This window comes from Bactrocera dorsalis, chromosome 1 (assembly GCF_023373825.1).
Source record: "Bactrocera dorsalis isolate Fly_Bdor chromosome 1, ASM2337382v1, whole genome shotgun sequence".
NCBI lineage: Eukaryota > Metazoa > Arthropoda > Insecta > Diptera > Tephritidae > Bactrocera > Bactrocera dorsalis.
Window position 1 is genome coordinate 44,907,712 of NC_064303.1, and position 19,966 is coordinate 44,927,677.

General features: G+C 36.8%; 2 protein-coding genes across 7 annotated transcripts in view; both read left to right on the top strand.

Moving 5' to 3' along the window:
• LOC125775614 (uncharacterized) overlaps positions 1-19,966 on the top strand; it is a 231,184-nt gene that overhangs the window by 36,864 nt on the left and 174,354 nt on the right. The window lies entirely within an intron of this gene.
• LOC105227105 (phospholipid-transporting ATPase VA) overlaps positions 4,205-19,966 on the top strand; it is a 67,539-nt gene continuing 51,777 nt past the window's right edge. For 2 of the 6 annotated variants that reach the window (XM_049462344.1, XM_049462347.1), the window contains exons 1-2: positions 4,206-4,907; positions 14,853-16,029. In XM_049462344.1, the coding sequence (XP_049318301.1) occupies positions 15,005-16,029 (1,025 nt within the window). In that variant the 5' untranslated portion in view covers positions 4,206-4,907; positions 14,853-15,004. Of the gene's footprint in view, positions 4,908-14,852; positions 16,030-19,966 lie in introns of all 6 variants that reach the window. The other 4 variants (XM_049462349.1, XM_049462345.1, XM_049462346.1 and 1 more) reach the window with 4 other exon arrangements.

Consider the following 19,966-nt stretch of genomic DNA (forward strand, 5'->3'; position numbering starts at 1 on the left):
TGAGCTGTACGAGATATACGACGACATTGACATAGTCCAGCGAATTAAAAGACAGCGGCTACGCTGGCTAGGTCATGTTGTCCGGATGGACGAAAACACTCCAGCTCTGAAAGTATTCGACGCAGTACCCGCCGCGGGAAGCAGAGGAAGAGGAAGACTTCCACTCCATTGGAAGGACCAAGTGGAGAAGGACCTGGCTTCGCTTGGAATATCCAATTGGCGCCACGTAGCGAAAAGAAGAAACGACTGGCGCGCTGTTGTGAACTCGGCTATAATCGCATAAGCGGTGTCTACGCCAATTAAGAAGAAGAAGAAGATGGAAGCTTTATCTTACATTCTAGAAAGTGAAGAGCTTAGGTAGATGAGTCCCTGAAGTTTATACCTACGCGGAGGGGTTTTAAAAGGAACGAGTGAGTCTAGTGACTTCGCAAAAACTACAAAACTGAAAATTCTTTATTTCTTATCCTTTTATTCAGTTTTCTTTTAAAGTAGCACAATAAATCACAGTAAAACATAGTAAAATTACTAAGAGATACATATATACAAGAAATGTGGGTGGGTTTTGTGTCAATATGTTTTGTACTTCCTTCAATTTTTAATTGATAAAAGAAATCGACTTGCACCCAAAACCCATTGCGATAAAAGAAATCGACTTGCACCCAAAACCGTAGATAATATAAACTAACTAATATGACAATAAGACCTTAGAAACTTAAAAAACAAAAATATACAATGATATTGAAAAGTAATTTTGTGCAATACCTCAATCTTAATATACATAAATTTAGAAGCTATACTTATAGTATATACTTGTATCTTTGGAGTTGAATCTTATGTACATATGTACATAAATCTTGAAGTAAATGTTATGCTTAGTATTTTTATTTTTTACCGAAATTAACTGAAATGTGTTATTTTGTTAATAATTCATTTAATTTTTATACCATTAAACTGACGTAATTTTTATTTTTAATTTTAATTCCATTGAAAGGAACTGAATTATCATTTTATAAAATAAAATGTAATATTATAAGTGATAACATAATAATGTAAGTATGTACATATACATATGTGATTTTTTTTAATAATAGAGAAAATTAACACAAAATATGAAAATCCAGTTTTTTATTTCATTATATCTAGTCATTATTAGAACCAGTTACAAAATCCTTGTTGTTATACAATAATATAATAGTAACTCTTACTAATTTCGTAATGGATTTCTTAGCCTTTGGTTCATAGCGTTACGGCTCAAGTGGCTTGCGCACAATTGAGCTTCTTCGTATATTCACAAGTGTTTTGTATTTGTCGGATCTTAACTTATGGTAACCAGTGTAAAAGACTCAAATCAAACACATGTGCCACATGACAATTCTCATTTCTGTATTCTAATGGTCGTTTGTTGGTACGCTTTATTCCATCTATTCGCCAGATGGTCAGAATAGTTCGATGCGAATATGAGAAAAAGACGTTGCGTGAGATTAAAGGTTTGAAAGAAAGATACGCACTACGACTGTTGTGCGTGTATCTCGCTTATTACACGCAGCAACTTTTGTCTCGGCAACTCTTGGTTTATAGGCGAGGGGGCGACGAGGAGAGGAGAATCGCGCCGAGTTTCCAGTGTTCAGCAACTCGCTTTGTGTTCTCATTCGTAGCAGTTCGCTGCGACGTTTTTCGGCATTCGTGTTCTTTCTTTCGTAGTACATAGTTGCATTTGAGTGTATTTTTTTTTGAAATTAATATTTTGAATATATTTAAAAAATTTAATATCATCTTTTGGCAAATAATTTGCAAATATGTATACAGATATACATAATATAATATAAATATTTTAGAAAATGGAGAAAGCCATACAAATTGATTCAGACGATAGTGAAAAGGGTGATATATGTGAAAGTCTGTCATATAATCTTTGTTTTAATTTTGAATTATAAATAAAATGTATTTCTTAATTGACAGAACTGATTAATATATGTGATAGAGTGGAACAAATATCTATAAGAAAAAAGAAACGACAATGGGTTAAAGTAAAGAGTAGACAATGGGTTAAAGTAAGGTGAAAGAGAATGAGAAAAAAACTCGAACAGAGTTGCGCAACACAAGTTGCTCGTGTGAAGGTAATGGGCGACAGCAAAAGAGAATCGCCCGAGAATTAGCAACAAAAATTGCTTCATGTAATACGCTCTAACAATACGAAATACAGAATTTTACGTGACGTGTGATACCCTCACAGATGTAACGATTTGACTGAGATAAGCGTCCAGGAATAAATGAATTTAAAATAACAGCTGTATAGATAGCAAGTACATATGTTATAATATATGTTGTTAATTAGTAATTATTCATTTGTTTATGTTATTATTTATTCCATACAATACATAAATGATATGCTAAATAAATAGACGATATACTTATTTTTGTGTGCACATATGCGTGCCGAATGCTAGTAGCGTCGTAGTAGCTAGGCAACTATTTTAGGTATATTGCCTAAAATTGTCAATTAATAACAAATTATCAAATTAATGCATATTTCTGGCTTCATTAGTGTTGTTTTTAGCAAGCAAACTATTTGCTTTTTATTTAATTAATGCATTTCATTTATTGGATATATTTAATAATATAAGTAACAAGGTAAACATTCAAATGACTCTATCACGTTTATTTTGAACTTTAACTATCGAAATATTAGCCTTTATTTCTTTGGCACAACAAACTGTAAAATTTATTTAAATCATAAAAACGTTTTCACCCAAACCCAATATAAGGAAAAATCTGTCCGTTTGGCACACAGCATGTATGAACAAATGGATTTGTACCAAGGTTAAATATTGAATTAAAATTAGTTTAGCACTATTTAATACAAAACTAATGTATAGAAACGAATTAGTGCTGTGTTAGTGGATAAACAAGTTAAAAATATAAACGTAAAATTTATTATAAATCAAAAAATTGGCATTTTAAATAGCTTTAAAAGCAAATATCTTAAAAACTATAAATCGGCCCCTACTGTATATTTATATATATATATATATTTATTTATTCTTAAACTGGAGAACATCCTTTGGATACTTTTCTAAACCCCAGCCAAAGCATATCATTGGGATCTCTGAATATTAGTCATAAATCATAAAAACTTATTATTTAAGAAACATACATATCGTCACCTGAAATCCAAAATAACGTATCATCAAAAAAATCGAAATTGAGTGTCTTATTGATTACGCTTCACTACTTCAAATTATATACATAATATTACATATGTTCAACATTTTCTGGTTCTGCGGTCATATGCAAACCAGTCTTAACTAATATTAATATTTTGTTTCACTCGTGTTCGATTTTATTTCGTGTTTCATTCATGCCACTGTAAATTTCTGAAAATGTTGTTACGTTATTTTGCATTTCAGGTGACGATATATTCTAATTATTTTATAACTACATATTCAAATCCTTACAAGCATATTGTTGTATTCTGAGCAAACCCCGCAACTGATTTGTGAGAAAATATTTGCTAGGTTTGTTGTGAGGTTTATTTTATTAGGTTATTCTTACTCAAACCTCACAAAAAACTCACCACATGAGTAGAAAAGCACATTTTTGAGAACCTGCAAAATAGACAAAATAAGGAAATAGGCAAAAGTAACTTTGCATATCTATTAAATTTGGTGCATATATAATAATTTAATTTATTTTAAGGATTTCAAAATGTGAAAGAACAACTTAGGAACAGCTGCAGCATTACTGGATATTATTTAAATATAATTATCTTTTTATTCTCGCACGTACAAAATAATACAATAATACATAGTTGCAAATAGAATATTGTCCGAATTATTTAAATATTCTTTGGGGGAATACTTCCTCCTTTCTATTTCATTAAATAATTTCAAAATTCTATAAATATATTGAAATTAACAAAACCAACACAACTGATTTTGCATTCTGAGGTTTACTTTCTGACATCACATATTTTTGACGTAATTGCGAGCATTTGTGCTTTTGAAATCACCTCAGGGTACGGAAAACCTCACAAATCACAAAAACATCAAAATAGTGTGGGTGGTGATTTTTGTGAGTCCACGAGAACAGGGCTTTAAGTTAAAAATCGAAAAGCCTTATTACGTATACTAGACTTTAATAATATGAAGAAGTGAAAACACTCTATTAGTGTTGAATAACTACTAAATTTTGCGAACAACAGTCAACCATATGATGAACCAGTGTTGAAGAAGTTAATACTCGTTCTCATCTAATTATCTATATTTTTTGAGTGATTGGCAAAAGACGAAGTGCGCAAATGACAATTAAAATATCATTAAAAAAAGTATAGGTGAAAATTATTAAAAAATGTAGAATCTAATATGAAAGGTTGACACATGTATTAGAAGGTGAAATATTTTTTTGATAGTTATGTGCTTTCGATTGAGTATAAATGTAACTCGTTCCATTATTTTATCTACATGCATAAGAGATTGTGTTGCATACATGTATGTATTACATATTAAATTTTGTGCTATTGAAAAAAAAAATGTAGAGGAATGCAATTTAGGACACGCAAACAGCCTATTTATTTTATGTACTGCGGATACTCTAATAAATTGCAATAGTATAATTAATAAATAGTAATTAACCAACGACCAATCAGTACACAACAGAAAAGTGTAAAACGAATATAAAGTTAAACAAAAAATGTGCAATTTGTAAAAATGTAAATGGTTCTTATTTAAAAGTGTTCTTGTGCAGCGTCAAGAAAAGGATTGAGAAGCAAACTCGATTTATTAAAATTTATCTTCGTAAACGTTGCCAACTTTAGTTAATTTTTGCAGTCTGATGAATTGTAAACTTTCCATTTTGCTTGCGTCGACAACTCCAATCGGAAAGAACACCAGCAAAACCTCTTGATCTGTGTACGTAAGCATACATAAACATAATTTATGTTTTTACTTTTTGAGCATTCTTAGCGTAAATTTTAGGGAAATGTTTAGTTCAGTATCCCATTTTGAAGAGGTTTTGTGCGAAGGGGGAGGGGGCTGGGGGCTTGCTACCCCCCTCATTTGAAAGGTAATGAATGGAGCTTTTGAATAATAGCACCCTTCCCCCCCTAGGACCACGGGGGGCTCTAGGGCAGCCTCCTGAAAACGGTGTAAAATCGTAGTTTTTCCATACAATTTTCACTAATTATAAAATTTATGTATTTTTACGCATAGTGTGACTCTATGTTTATTATTTTGAGAAAACTTTAGTATACCATCCCACGATTTCAAGGTTAATAGTGGTATGGTTGGATAGAGCTGCTGCTCCAAATTAAGAAAATATATAATTGTTGCCGCCGCAAACTTATAGTTTTCGAGATATTTGCATTTAAAGTTGAAAATTTTGCAAATTTTATCTTGCAATTTCTCGATTTCTAGTAATTTATTTCATATTATGGGCAATATTACGATTCTTGGGGTGCCGCGATTTGATGGAACGGGTGGATAGAGGATGTCCTCAGGATTAAAAAATGTATACACATATACCGTCCTCAGACTTATAGTTTTCGAGATATTTCACTTTAAAGTTCAAAAATTTGTTAAAACAATGCTCGTTATTTCACTATATTTAACCCACTTTTCACACATTTTTTAATTAATATACATATATTTAATTACACTGTAGACATTCGTATATATCAAAAATTTATATTAATTGTATATTTTTTAAGAAAATAAATATACTTTAAAACAATTTTGCACATTCGAAGTTTCAAGCGATTTGTGTGTTTACATTTATGACATATAGCAGTGTTGCCATACTTTGTGTCCTGAATATATAATCAAAAATTTGTTTTATATATTTATATGATACATATATTTATATATACATATAAGGTGTTCGATCGATGAGAGTTATTTTTTTGAAGCGTGGCCGAAGGCCGCAAGTGCAGAAAGTAGTTCGACACAAAGGAACTATGGATATCCCGGTGTTCGATGTATGAGGGTTATTTTTTTTGAAGCGCGGCCGAAGGAAATAGGAAAGGAAAGGAATATTATTTTTTATCTTTATTTATCAATTAACATAATATGCAAAAACCATTTGTACCATTTTCTTTATACATATATGTTAAACAGAAAATTTTTTAATAGTTTTTTTAAGACAATATGTGGCAACACTGGTATTTGTCAGAACATGTAAAGAAAAACAAAACAAAACAAAATAAGAGTGAATTGCATGTAAAATTGTGGAACTATGAAGTGAAATATCTCGAAAACTATGCGTCTGAGGACGGTATATGTGTATATATTTTTTAATCCTGAGGACCTCCTCTATCCATCGGTACCTTCAAATCGCGGCGCCCCAAGAATCGTAATCGTGCCATATTATGCACTTTTTATACTTCATTACATTGTTTCTACATATTTATTTTTATACCCTGAACAGGGTATATTAAGTTTGTCACGATGTTTGTAACACCCAGAAGGAAGCGTCGGAGACCCTATAAAGTATATATGTAAATGATCAGTATGTTGAGCTGAGTCGATTTAGCCATGCCCGTCTGTCTGTCTGTATATATACGAACTAGTCCCTCAGTTTTTAAGATATCCTTTTGAAATTTTGCAAACGTCATTTTTTCTTCAAGAAGCTGCTCATTTGTCAGCCGATATCGGACCACTATAACATATAGCTGCCATATAAACTGAACAATCGGAATCAAGTTCTTGTATGGAAAACTTTGACATTTGACAATGTATCTTCACCAAATTTGGTATAGATTATTTTCTAGAGCAACAATGTAATCTCCGAAGAAATTGTTCAGATCGGTTGACTATAGCATATAGCTACTATACAAACTGAGCGATCGGAGTCAAGGGCTTGTATGGAAAACTTTCGCATTTGACGTGCTATCTTCACGAAATTTGGTATAGATTATTTTTTAAGGCAACTATGTAATCGCCGAAGAAATTGTTTAGATCGGTTTACTATAGCTGCCATACAAACTGAACGATCGGAATCAAGTTCTTGTATGGAAAACTTTCACATTTGACAAGATATATTCACGAAATTTGGTATAGATTATTTTTTAAGGCAACAATGTAATTTCCGAAGAAATTGTTCAGATCGAATTACTATAGTATATAGCTGCCATACAAACTGAACAGATAGTTACTAACAGAATGTGCACCACCACAGCACTTAGCGTCATAAACGCCCAGATAGTTCGTGGCCTCAACCGGAAACCACCCTGCGAAAGAACGATCCTCGTAGCGTTGGACCTGTCAAAAGCTTTTGACACGGTCAACCACACAACGCTACTGCAGGACATTGAAAAAACCACTCTCCCTCCAGGGCTTAAGAGGTGGACCATGAAATATCTGAACGGTCGTCAGTCATCCGTACTATTTCGAGGTGAAACATCTAAACTTAGAAGAATTAAACAGGGGGTTCCGCAGTTTGGTGTCCTCTCCCCGTTACTGTTTAATTTCTATATCTCGAAACTCCCACAACCACCAGAGGGGGTTTCCATAACCTCGTACGCTGATGACTGCACGATATTGACGTCGGGCAATGGAATCGATGGCATGTGTTCGAAAGTGAACAGCTACCTCTCCGACCTTTCTCGTTTCCTCACTGCACGGAATCTCCAACTTTCCCCCACCAAATCCACAGCGACCATATTCACAAACTGGACGAAGGAGTATAGACTTGAGCTTGATATTGCAGTCGATGGCGTCAAAATTCCGGCTGTCAATAACCCTAAAATTTTAGGCGTAACCCTTGATAGTCTATGCTCCTTCTCTCCCCATACGACCGCGATTATCGCCAAAGTACAGAGCCGCAACAAGATCCTCAAGTCGCTAGCCGGCAGCACATGGGGAAAAGACAAAGAAACGTTGTTGGCAACTTACAAGGCAATCGGCCGGCCGGTCCTCAACTACGCAGCACCGATATGGTCGCCTGGATGCAGTGGCACGCAGATGAGGAGACTACAGACCTGCCAGAACACAGCACTCCGGACTACGACGGGATGTCTCTTGATGTCTCCCATCGAACACCTCCATAGTGAGACGCGCATGCTTTCTGTAAAGGAGCATAATGAACTCCTCTCCAGGCAGTTCCTGCTGGGATGTTTCCGTAGGAATCACCCTTGCAGCCATCTGCTTGGAGCGGAGCCGCCTCCTAGGAGCATCAAGAGGTCATTCCTCGACTACGTCGACGACATCGTACAGTACGCCGGCCGAACTTCGGACGCTACAGACTTCAGACAGGTACTGACCGCCATTCACAGTGGAGCCATTAACACCTTCACCGACTCCCTTCCCGTGAATGGCGTTCTTGGAGTCAAAGCACCACCTATTGCAGATGAAGAGCTCCAGTTGCCGCGAGAAACGCGAGTGACCCTAGCGCAACTTCGTTCTGGGTACTGTAGCAGGTTAAACTCCTACTTATCCAGAATCGACCCCGACATATCCAATATATGTCCTGCGTGCAACGAGTCTCCGCATGACACTGCCCCACAAACCCAACGCATCTAACACCTTCCTCCCTTTGGTCCGACCCCGTCGAAACAGCGCGTTTCCTGGGCCTACCGTTAGATGACCTCGACGACAACACAGATAACCCTTACCATCCTAACGGGGATTAGCATATCCGTTAAAACAACAACAACAGAAATGTGTTTAGCTTCGGTGCAACCGAAGTTAACGTTTTTTCTTGTTTTAGTAATTATTTAGTTATTTGCTTAAAATAAGCATTTTATATTTTACACAAATTTTCTTCCATGCACAATAACAAAAGTATTCCGTGCTGACAGATAATAATTGTTGCCATAAATACACATTTATCAAACGAATAAAAATGAATAAAAAATAAGGTTATACCCCAAATACATAAATCATTGCCCCTTTTCTTCATACATCATGATTTTTGATCTGGCAGGCCGCCAACGCCAAAAAGGAGTTTTATTCAAAAAAATGCCTGACACACCCCGGTGTTAAATCGTCCAGGGTTATTTTTTTTTTAAGCGCGGCCGAAGGTCGCCAACGCAAAAAGGAGTTTTACTCAAAAAAGAATCCGACACAGCCCGGTGTTGTATCGGCCAGGGTTATTTTTTTTTGCAGCGCGTTCGAAGACGGTCAACGCAAAAAGGAGTTTTGCTCAAAAAAGAATCCGACACACCCCGGTGTTGGATTGGCCAGGGTTATTTTTTTTTTTGAAGCGCGGCCGAAGGCCGCCAATACAGTAAGAAGTGGGACGCGAATGGACTAATGTTTACCCTGTTTTACCTTTGTTGTATTGCAAATAATTATTATGATCCTTTTATTAAATTATTAGATTAAACATACTTATAAGCCTTAAAACTTTTTTTATTACAATGGAAATTTTATTTCAGATGGTATTTGTTTTCTGCGTTTGAGTTTTTATATCCATTCCTATTCGTTTGATAAACGTGTAATTATGGCAACACTTAATATCTATAAACACGGAATACTTTTGTTAGTGTGCATGGAATGAAAATTGTGTAAAATATAAAATGCTTATTTTAAGCAAATAACTAAATAATTACTAAAAAATAAATATGTAGAAACAATGTAATTAAGTATAAGTGCATAATATGAAATAAATAATTACTAGAAATCGAGAAATTGCAAGATAAAATTTGCAAAATTTTCAACTTTAAATGCAAATATCTCGAAAACTATAAGTTTGCGGCGGAAACAATTATATATTTTCTTAATCTGGAGCATCAGCCCTATTCAACCATATCACTTTTAACCTTGAAATCGTGGGATGGTATACTAAAGTTTCCCCTTTTTCCTTATTTAAATTTAATAAACAACTAGGCAATATTATATAATAATATTAATCAAATAATAAAATACTTAGTTTATCACGGGTATTAGCTTCATCAGGATTATTTTTTAAAGGAGTACTACGCGAAAGTACTACAGTTACACTGATATGATATAAATTTTATAATATTATCATATAGTTTTACTTATTTGTGCTTATTAAACATAAATTACATATTATACATATATGTACATACATATGTGTTTGGGAAAAGTGTGAACATCTCAATTATAGCGGGAAAAATGTTGGAAAGTATTTTATTATAGTTAATATAAAAAGAAGAAACACGCAAAAAAAACCAACAAAGTAAAAAGGTGAAAATCCTACATATTTGGTGTTTAAGATATGGCTACGCTCGTTTTCTTCATAATAGAGTGTGCTAAGTGATTTTTATTATAATAAATATAGCTAAAATATAACAAAATAAAAGTGAAATGTTAACTTATTTCAATATTTATTTATTTATTATTACTCACGCCAGTCGGCTATATACAAAAAGGTATAACAAAAAAGAAGGAAGAAGGCATATAACTATTTAAACGAGATTTATTTGTGAACATTGCACAAATCAATATCTTGGTGTATCATTACTAGATCATTACTAAGATTATACAAAACTTTAAGCTCGTGTAACCTACGGCTTACAAGGCCGAGTTGTTCCAAAATTTCCGGAGAGTCGATTAATCCATTTAGTGATTTAAAAGCAAACAAGAGATCTGATACTTGTCTCCGACTCATCAGGTCGCAAATCCCAAATTGACCACGAACCTCCTCCGAGCCTCCGACCCATCCTTTACGTCCCAGGAAGTACGCGACATATTTACAGAGTTTCTTCTGCACTCTTCACTTTGTCAATGAGACAGACCAAACCAATGAAATACTCCAACATCGAACGCAACAGGGTCTAGCACAGCCTTAAGAACGTATCAGCATTCCTGAAGTCATCCCCACATCTGAATATGAACCCAAGTGTCCTGTATGCCTGTGATGTAATTTTGTCAATGTGCCCGGCGAAATTTGTGCATTGTCAGTCATGACACCAAGATCTTTTACTACTGTGACTTCCTCTTTATTTATTTTCGTCGCACTACTCCTCAAGTCTATCAAGGTCTTGCTGTAATGCACTCATAGCATCGACAGTGCTTATCTTCCTGAAAATCTCGAGGTCATCAGCATATAGTAAAAATTCCGACGATATTTTGTGACCAATGTCGTTGGCAAATATGCTAAACAACACTGGCCCCAGATGGGAACGCTCTGGGACCCCGGACGACACTTTAAACTCGGACGACACATAGCTATTGACTCGCACCTGCAGGAATCTGCCAGTCAACCACGCTATGGTGATTAGTACGATTGACCTTTTATCGACGATTTCACCTGTATCGCCCCACGCAAATTGTCAGATTATATGATTTTCGTGATTCTGACAGAATTACCTTTAAAATGAAAAAAAAATCTATCGCGCTCGAGTATTTCAAGGTGACGTTTTTTTTTTTACAGATTTGTCACCCTGCTATTTCTCTAAGCCACCCTCAAACTGTCAGAATATTGAAATATACACTCGTCTTCATGCATTTAACATACCATCTCTTAATCTGACGCGCTCGAGTTTCCCGAAGGATCGATTTTTTTTCTCTAATCTGACGAACCCCCCCCCAACGCACGCCTCCATATTAAGGGCTCATATTTGGTAGGGGTACATAAAAGGGTGCAATGTTTCTCCCCATATAGTTTTCTGACACGCTTAAGTAACTGCAAAAATCCCCTCTTGGGCTCCCCTACTATAAGCTATATTAAAAATTCAAAAAAACGTATCATCAAGTGCTTGATTTCGTTAAACAAAATAACGTATCATCACTCATGTATGTAAATATAACAGAGTGTTTGTTTTTTTTTTTATATCGAAGTTAGCCTTCATTTATTGTTTATGTTTATTTTTAGTGATTAAGTTCAATGTGCTTTGGTTAGTTTAGGCTACATGGTTGATCGGACGTGGACTACTATATACACACATATATGTAGCCCTCAAAGTAGCCATAGAAAAGAAGAACCCCTGTGTTCGAACTTGTAAATTAACAAAACGCTTCCCGCCAGTTCGGTGGGATATCTGAAGGTATGCGCACCCCAAGTGATTAAGTCTTGACCTCCCTAACGCAAGACAGCCAAGAAGGAAGTGTTGAGTTGTTTCCACCTAATCTTCTTCCATACAGCTTCTGCAGATGGCGTCTGGTAGGATTCCCAGCCTTACTGCGTAAAAGCCAATAGGGCAATGACGACAGCGTGTGTAAAAATTGTGGCCCAGCGTTGACCAAGCTTTCGCGACGCCCAGCTATTCGGTAATAGAATAAGATACGGGAGCGCAGATCCGCTCCCATTCTACCGATAGCGGTTCTAGGGTGCCTCTTCTTGCTAGCTCATATTTCCTGCGATTCCGCTGTGGTTTGGCGCTCACATCATTCTTATCACAAAGACACCCGATGCTATTGATAGCGAGGTTAGATCTTCGATCAGCTCTGCTCATTGTTAATGAGTTCAAGGCTGGAATCGCCGCCCTGCTTTCTGAGGCGATGGTCACTCCGGAGTAGTAAATCTAACGGAGTTGATAGAGAGCTCCTCACAGCAGACCCCTCCACCTTTGACCCATCCGTGAAGAAGCTCACTGTCCCTTTTCTCCAACGGTTTTTTTCCACCCACAACTCTCTCGGTATATGGGTAGAGAAGGAGCCGCCAGAGTTCGGTTTAGCAACTCCATGATCCAAGTGATCAGACCCGTGCTTTTTTAGGAATTCAGCAGTCTATGCTATTACAAAGTTTAACAATAACTAAGAAGAAATGGCAACATCTGCAGTACCTAGAAGCTTTAATTCCAGCAGACTGTTATTACTTTTATGATAATATACCTTTTGAATAATTAGTTATTTAATAAATAACAATTAAACATTATCCTCATTTTTTAGCTTGAAATATTTAAATTTTTTCTAGTACTTATGTACATATTAATAATAAAAATAACATGAAGTATGAAAAACTTGCAACTGTTATTATTTAAAATTAAAAAAAATATTAATATTCAAATTTTTAATTTTAATACAAATTTAGATTGATCATACGTTATTTTGTTTCAGAAATGAAAATTCAAAATAACGTAAGACACCTACTATAAAATTTGCTTAATTTTTTCTTTATTTTTTTTAAGTATACTTATAGTTTCATGTTAATTCAGATTTGAAAATTTTGTTTCAATATCTCAAGTGGTTTTCTTTTTATATGGTTTTTTGCTTCTCCTGTAAAGCTACGAAAAGTGATGTTACGTTATTTTGCATTTCAGGTGACGATATGTAACTTACGAATCTTTAGGCTTTACTTTTGGCGCACGAAAAGTCTGCTTATCGACTATCCTCGGCACCCCTTTAATGTATCTAATTGTCTTGCTGTTATCCCCGCCCTTAGTTAGATTATCAAGCTCCGTACGTAGATTCCTGAGATGCTCTTGCTGAGCTTGAGTTAGGTTCGCCTTAAATGAGATGCCAGACTCACCAGCTGTCTTGATACATAATAGACTCGTAGCATCTGCTACAGATTCTGTAGTTAGTAATAGCGGACGAATCTTACCTACCACAGGACGATCGAGTCTACGGAGAGCAAATTTCAAGAAAATATTTAACGTTTACCAAAGTTTCAAGTAATTCGTAAAATTTAGTTGTAAGTTACCATGAAAGATGTCAGGGTATAACAGACAATTTGTGAGATTGGAGCAAGTATTGAATAAACATTAGATACACATAGGGGCCTAGCCAAGCACCATTAGTCTCGACTAAGTGTATCAGACCGTTGGTCTCGACCAGGGTTAAATCACTAAGCAATGTATATTTATTTTCAATACACTCCGAAAAAACTAAAGCGACGATATTATAATAATCGCTCTTAATTTGGCAGTTATACCATTTTTAGAAGTTTCGAATAGCTGAATGGATATCTTCAAAAGTATTTCCGCGACAGTTGGGTCTTCGTAACCGGAACGGACCCGGATTTTTACCCAGCCAGGAAAGCAACCTTAGAAATATAAAAAAAAATATTTCATAACTTTGAACACTACTGTTTTATTGTTCATACGTGGCCTTAGTCTAACTTTCACTACCGATCATTCACAGCAATTAGCAGTTATTTTATGTATGTAGCCTCAACTCGGAAGTTTTAGCTGGACCATGAGGAATTAGGGGTTAGTTCGTAAACGCAGTAACTTGGTTGCACTGCATATTTGCAGGGGCAACTCGTTCGTCAAAAAAACCTGCGGCAATACTGCTCTTCGTCAAAAGTTTTTTAATGCATGCAGTTTGCAGCACTTCGGCAAATTGTCGCAGCCATTGCAGTAATTTTTTTGAAACTGCGTAGAACCAAAGGCGAAATGGAAGAGCGAGTAAAATGATTTCTAATTCTACATATATATGACTTTAATTATTAATATGATTATATAATAATAATAGGCCTTATTTACATTTAGATCCCACGAATTTTTTAAATCACTCTTTAGTAAAAGATTTCTTCTCTCAACTTGTTTAATCCTTTTTTTATTGTAATTCAATAAAATATTCTCACTCTGAGTTTCCTGGTTATCAATAATTACGTTAATTAAAAATTCCATTTCTCTGGCGTTCGTAAATGCGAAAAAATTCTTCGCAGCACAATCGCAATGGCAAGGCAGTAGAATCGCAATGATTGTGCAGTAGCAACCACAGCCGGCAAGAATGCAGCAGGATTGCACAAAATTACTGCGTTTACGAACTAACCCTAGTTTTCCTAACCATAAACTTGTAAATTGCTAGCCCTGCCTTGTACACTGTTCAGATGACAGTTCATACTTTAAAGATAAAGTCTAAATGGAAGGAGAACTTTGACATTTTTTAATTGAATAGAGTAATAAATAGTATTTATGTTATATTATTTTATTAAAAAATATGTGCTTAGATTCAAAGCTAAGTTACTTAAAAAAATTAAATAATTTTATTTTTCTATTGCAGGATTCTATCATAGAAGATTTTTAAATTTTCTATATATGCAATGAGTTTAAGAGAACAATATAAATAGTAAATTTTTAGTTGGATTGCTGTTACGAACTAGTAGCTGTAGCTTACGATTACAGTTTCACACATTCACATGGTGACTTATAATAATGCTTTCAGGGAATACCGAAGAGTTCCGGAGAAAGTTTACTGTTGTACAGCAACAGCGCTCAGCCCCGCCAACATTGCCGGTGCCAAATTTCGCATTAACGCCCCAAAGAATTACGGCGTATGGTCATCTGGATGGAGCGCAAACAAATCCTTTACAAGAACCCGAACGTACCTATGTATTTCCCGGAGCTGTAAATATCGGCGGGGGCCTTGGCGGAGGCGTTATCGGTAGTATGGCGACAGGTATACCTGGCGTGGCTGTGGTATCTGCGCCTTCCCATAATCTCAGCGTTGGTACAACTAGTCGCGGCCATATACGATCTGTAAGCCATGGCGGTGGTACCATTTTGGGTCCGAGTGGTCGCCCAATAAAATCAGCTTTGAAAGGACATCAACGCGCTTTTTCGCAAGGTCAAATTACAGATTCACCAGGTACGGCTGGCCCCTCACGCGGTCATAGTCGTGTTGGTTCCAAAACAGATTTTATCCTTCCACCTGGTCACAAGGAAGAAACTGAAACTCGTGAATTTGGAGCATCGGTTACATCGTCATCAGGTGGTCGTGGTCATTCTCGGCAAGCATCCCGCTCGGAATCAATATACACACTGCGGCGCGCCGAAACACCACCTTGGTGGAAGCGTACATTAGTTTGTCAAAGTGAGAAGTTTGATGAACGAAGTTATCGAATAGTTATACCTAATCATACAGTTCCACCAAAAACTCCAAAACGCGATCACCCGAATGGCGATTTTGTGGGTAATAAGATCCGCACTACAAAATACACTTTGCTTTCGTTCATACCAAAAAATCTACTGGAGCAATTCCATCGAGTCGCGAATTTATATTTTATTTTTATCGTATTACTGAATTGGTTTCCGGCTATAAACGCTTTCGGTAAAGAAGTTGCCATGATTCCAGTTTTGTTTGTGCTTGGTGTTACAGCAGTTAAGGATTTATTCGAAGATAGACGTCGTCGTTCTTCGGACAAACGAATTAACAATACGACATGTCGTATTTATGATAGGTAAGTAAAAATTGTGACATTATTTTAGGGAAAGATTTTTTTTGTCCAAATTAATAATATCATTTAATAATATTTTCATAATATTTTTCTAAGTTTAACTGTAATATTTTCTAAATACGAGTATGAAAACTTTAATTTCAATACGAGTATTACTTGATCTAATTTTTGATTACACTAGCTTTAATAATCATGTTTAATATTTCATAGAATTAATGATTATTCACTCTTCACTTCCATAATTTAAATATGTTCTGAATGTAAGTTCATATATTTCCTTGTTGTTGTTGTTTTAACGGTATATCTAATCCCCGTTAGGATGGTAAGGGTCGTTTGCGTTGTTATCGAGGTCATCTAACGGGAGGCCCAGAAAACGTGCTGTTTCGACGGGGTTGGACCAAAGGGAGGAGGGTGTTAGATGAGTAGGGTTTCTGGGGCATGCAAATAGGTGGCCAGTATCATGCGGGGACCCGTTGCATGCAGGACATACGTTGGGTATGTCAGGGTCAATTCTGGATAAGTAGGAGTTTAACCTGCTACAATATCCAGAACGAATTTGCGCTAGGGTCACTCGCGTTTCTCGCGGCAACTGGAGCTCTTCGTCTGCGATAGGTGGTGATTTGACTCCAAGAACGCCATTCACGGGAAGGGAGTCCGTGAAGGTGGTGTTGATGGCTCCACTGTGAATGGCGGTCAGTACCTGTCGAAAGTCAGTTGCATCCGATGTCCGGTCGGCGTACTGTGCGACGTCGTCGACGTAGTCGAGGAAAGACCTTTTGATGCTCCTAGGAGGCGGTTCCGCTCCATGCAGATGGCTACAAGGGTGATTCCTACAGAAACATCCTAGTAGGAACTGCCTGGAGAGGAGTTCATTATGCTCCTTTACAGGAAGCATAAGCGTCTCACTGTGGAAGTATTCTATGGGAGACATCAAAAGGCATCCCGTCGTGGTCCGGAAATATTCTGGCAGGTCTGAAATTTCCTCATATGCGTACCACTGCATCTAGGCGACCATATTGGTGCTGCGTAGTTAAGGACCGGCTGGCCGATTGCCTTGTAAGTTGCCAACAACATTTCTTTGTCTTTTCCCTACTGGCTACTGGCTAGCGACTTGAGGATTTTGTTGCGGCTCTGTACTTTGGCGATAATCGCGGTCGTATGGGGAGAGAAGGAGCATAGACTATCGAAGGTTACGCCTAAAATCTTAGGATTATTGACAGTCGGAACTTTGACGCCATCAACTGCAATATTAAGTTCCAGTCTATACTCCTTCGTCCAGTTTGTAAATATGATCGCTGTGGATTTGGTGGGGGAAAGTGTGAGGTTTCGTGCAGTGAGGAAACGAGAAAGGTCGGAGAGGTAGTTGTTTACCTTCTAGCACATGCCGTCGATTCCATTGCCCGACGTCAATATCGTGCAGTCATCTGCGTACGAGGTTATGGAAACCCGCTCTGGTGGTTGCGGGAGTTTCGAGATGTAGAAGTTAAACAGTAGCGGGGAGAAGACACCACCCTTCCGAACCCCCTGTTTAATTCTTCTCAGTTTAGATGTTTCACCTCGAAATAGTACGGATGACTGACGATCGTTCAGATAGTTCATGGTCCACCTCTTTAACCCTGGAGGAAGCGTAGTTTTTTCAATGTCCTGCAGTAGCGTTGTGTGGTTGACTCTGTCAAAGGCTTTTGACAAGTCCAACGCTACGAGGATCGTTCTCTCACAGGGTGGTTTCTGGTTGAAGCCACGGATTATCTGAGCGTTTATGATGCACTTTTCGGAATCCATGCTGGTGACTGGCTAGGCTCAGGTGGTGAGTGAAAATCGGGAGTAGCAAGGCCTCAAGTGTCTTCACTACTGGGGAGGGGAGAGTTATCGACAGCCGGTTCTACCCACCGGAATTGACTCGGATTTCATCCGACAAAGGGCTGTTTTTTCGGCGATCTAACCCCGTTTGGATCGGTGAGTACTAATTCATATATTTCCTCTTTAATTTTTTTCAAACCTGTTTTGAAATCTTCGTAAATCATATTATGTTAGCAGGCATCATCTTTTCACTGCACATGAAATAATTATCTATCTCTACAAAACAAAATGTCGTAAAATAATTGTATCTTTAAATAGTTTAGGTTTCATCTAGTTTATAGTAAACCTAATTGTTTTCTTAATTTTAAGTGTAAAAGTTGTTTCTTAATTAAAAAATGCCTTTTAAGGGTTAGGTGTAGTTAGAAACAACAGTACAAAAATTAATTTTTTTCGTTAAATTATGTTATTTTATAAAATTAAAACATAGCATCATTAAATAAAATTTCAACTTGACTGAAATTTGATACAAAATTAATAATTTTTAAAATAATCGTTGTTTGTGTTGACCACCACTAATCCTTGGAGATTCACCTAAAATCCATCGGGCAATTATTTTTTCACTCTTGCAACATCTTGCTACAGAGTATAAGAATTTTGTTCACCTAACTGTTGATGCTGATGCAGCATCGTCTCCGTAAACTTCACAAATTTCAGTGGTGACATTCTTCCCTTTTTATGTAAAAGTTTTTCAAAATATAACGAATTTTTTCATTATTTTCACTCATTTTTGTAACAGTTTTAACTTTTTTCAACTTCCCCGAATTTAATTTTTTTGGTTAAATGAAGCTTAAAATCTCCCCTTTCCAACACTATATGGTATGATACAATGTGATTGGTAGCACTGGAGTTATACGACTGCAACGACATTTATTGACAAAATACAAAAATACTTTTTCGACTACCCAATATATAAATGGTCAGAATGAAGAGACGAGTTGAAATCCAGTTGATTTTCTGTCTGTCTGTCCGTCCGTGCAAGCTGTAACTTGAGTAAAAGTTGAGATATCTCGATGAAACTTGATATGTGGTTTCCTTAGTACAAAAAAATATGAATTCGTAGATGGGCGTAATTGGATTTCTGCCTTAAGATCACTTATATCAGATATAAAACACTAATTTGGCACAGCGTATCGCAGTAGCAAGAAGCACCTGTGGGGAAAAAATTAAAAAGTGGGCGTGTCCCCGCCTTCTAATAAATTTAATGTACATATCTCTTAAAGCACTAAAGCTACAACAACTAAACTTGTCTATCATAAATATTATAACAATTCCTACCGGCAGTGTGAAAACGGTTGAATTCGTCATCCCCATATAAGGCTACTATTAAAAGCGCAATAATTCATTAATGACTTTGTCCGAGACATTAAATTTTACACTCGTGATAGTGAGGAAGAGGAGTCAGGTGTAGAACTTCAGGAGGATGGAGTCATGTGTAGAAGTTCATGCAAGTGAGGAAAGTTCTCTGTTTGCCATTCACTTGGGAGTGGCCAGAAACGATTCTTTTACATATGACTCAAGCAGCTCACGACTTCCGGTTTTTGACCAAGTATCCTCTGAATAGCCTAAGAACATCCGTTTGAAGGCGAGCTAAAGTGAGAAGGCGAAACATCCCCTGCGCAGGGTTTGGGACCCGCCACGTAAAAAAATTACACCAATGACCCCCCTTTTGATGACGACCATGGCAAACGAAATAAGGACTACGAATTGAGGGCATGCACCCGGAATGTCCGGTCCCTTAATTGGGAAGGTGCCGCTGCCCAGCTGGTTGATGTCCTCGTAAAAATAAAGGCTGACATCACGATGCCAAAATCGTGCTTGGCGATTCCAACGCCAGGGTGGGCAAAGAAGGTATCTTTGGCACTACGGTCGGTAAATTCAGCCTCCACGATGAAACATCCCCAAATGGGTTGAGGCTGATCGACTTCGCCGGGGCCCGAAATATGGTTATCTGCGGTACTAGATTGCAGCACAAGAAAATACATCAAGCTACCTGGCTGTCTCCGGATCGAAAAACCACCAACCAGATTGATCATGTTGTGGTAGACGGAAGACACGTTTCCAGTGTTCTAGACGTGCGTAC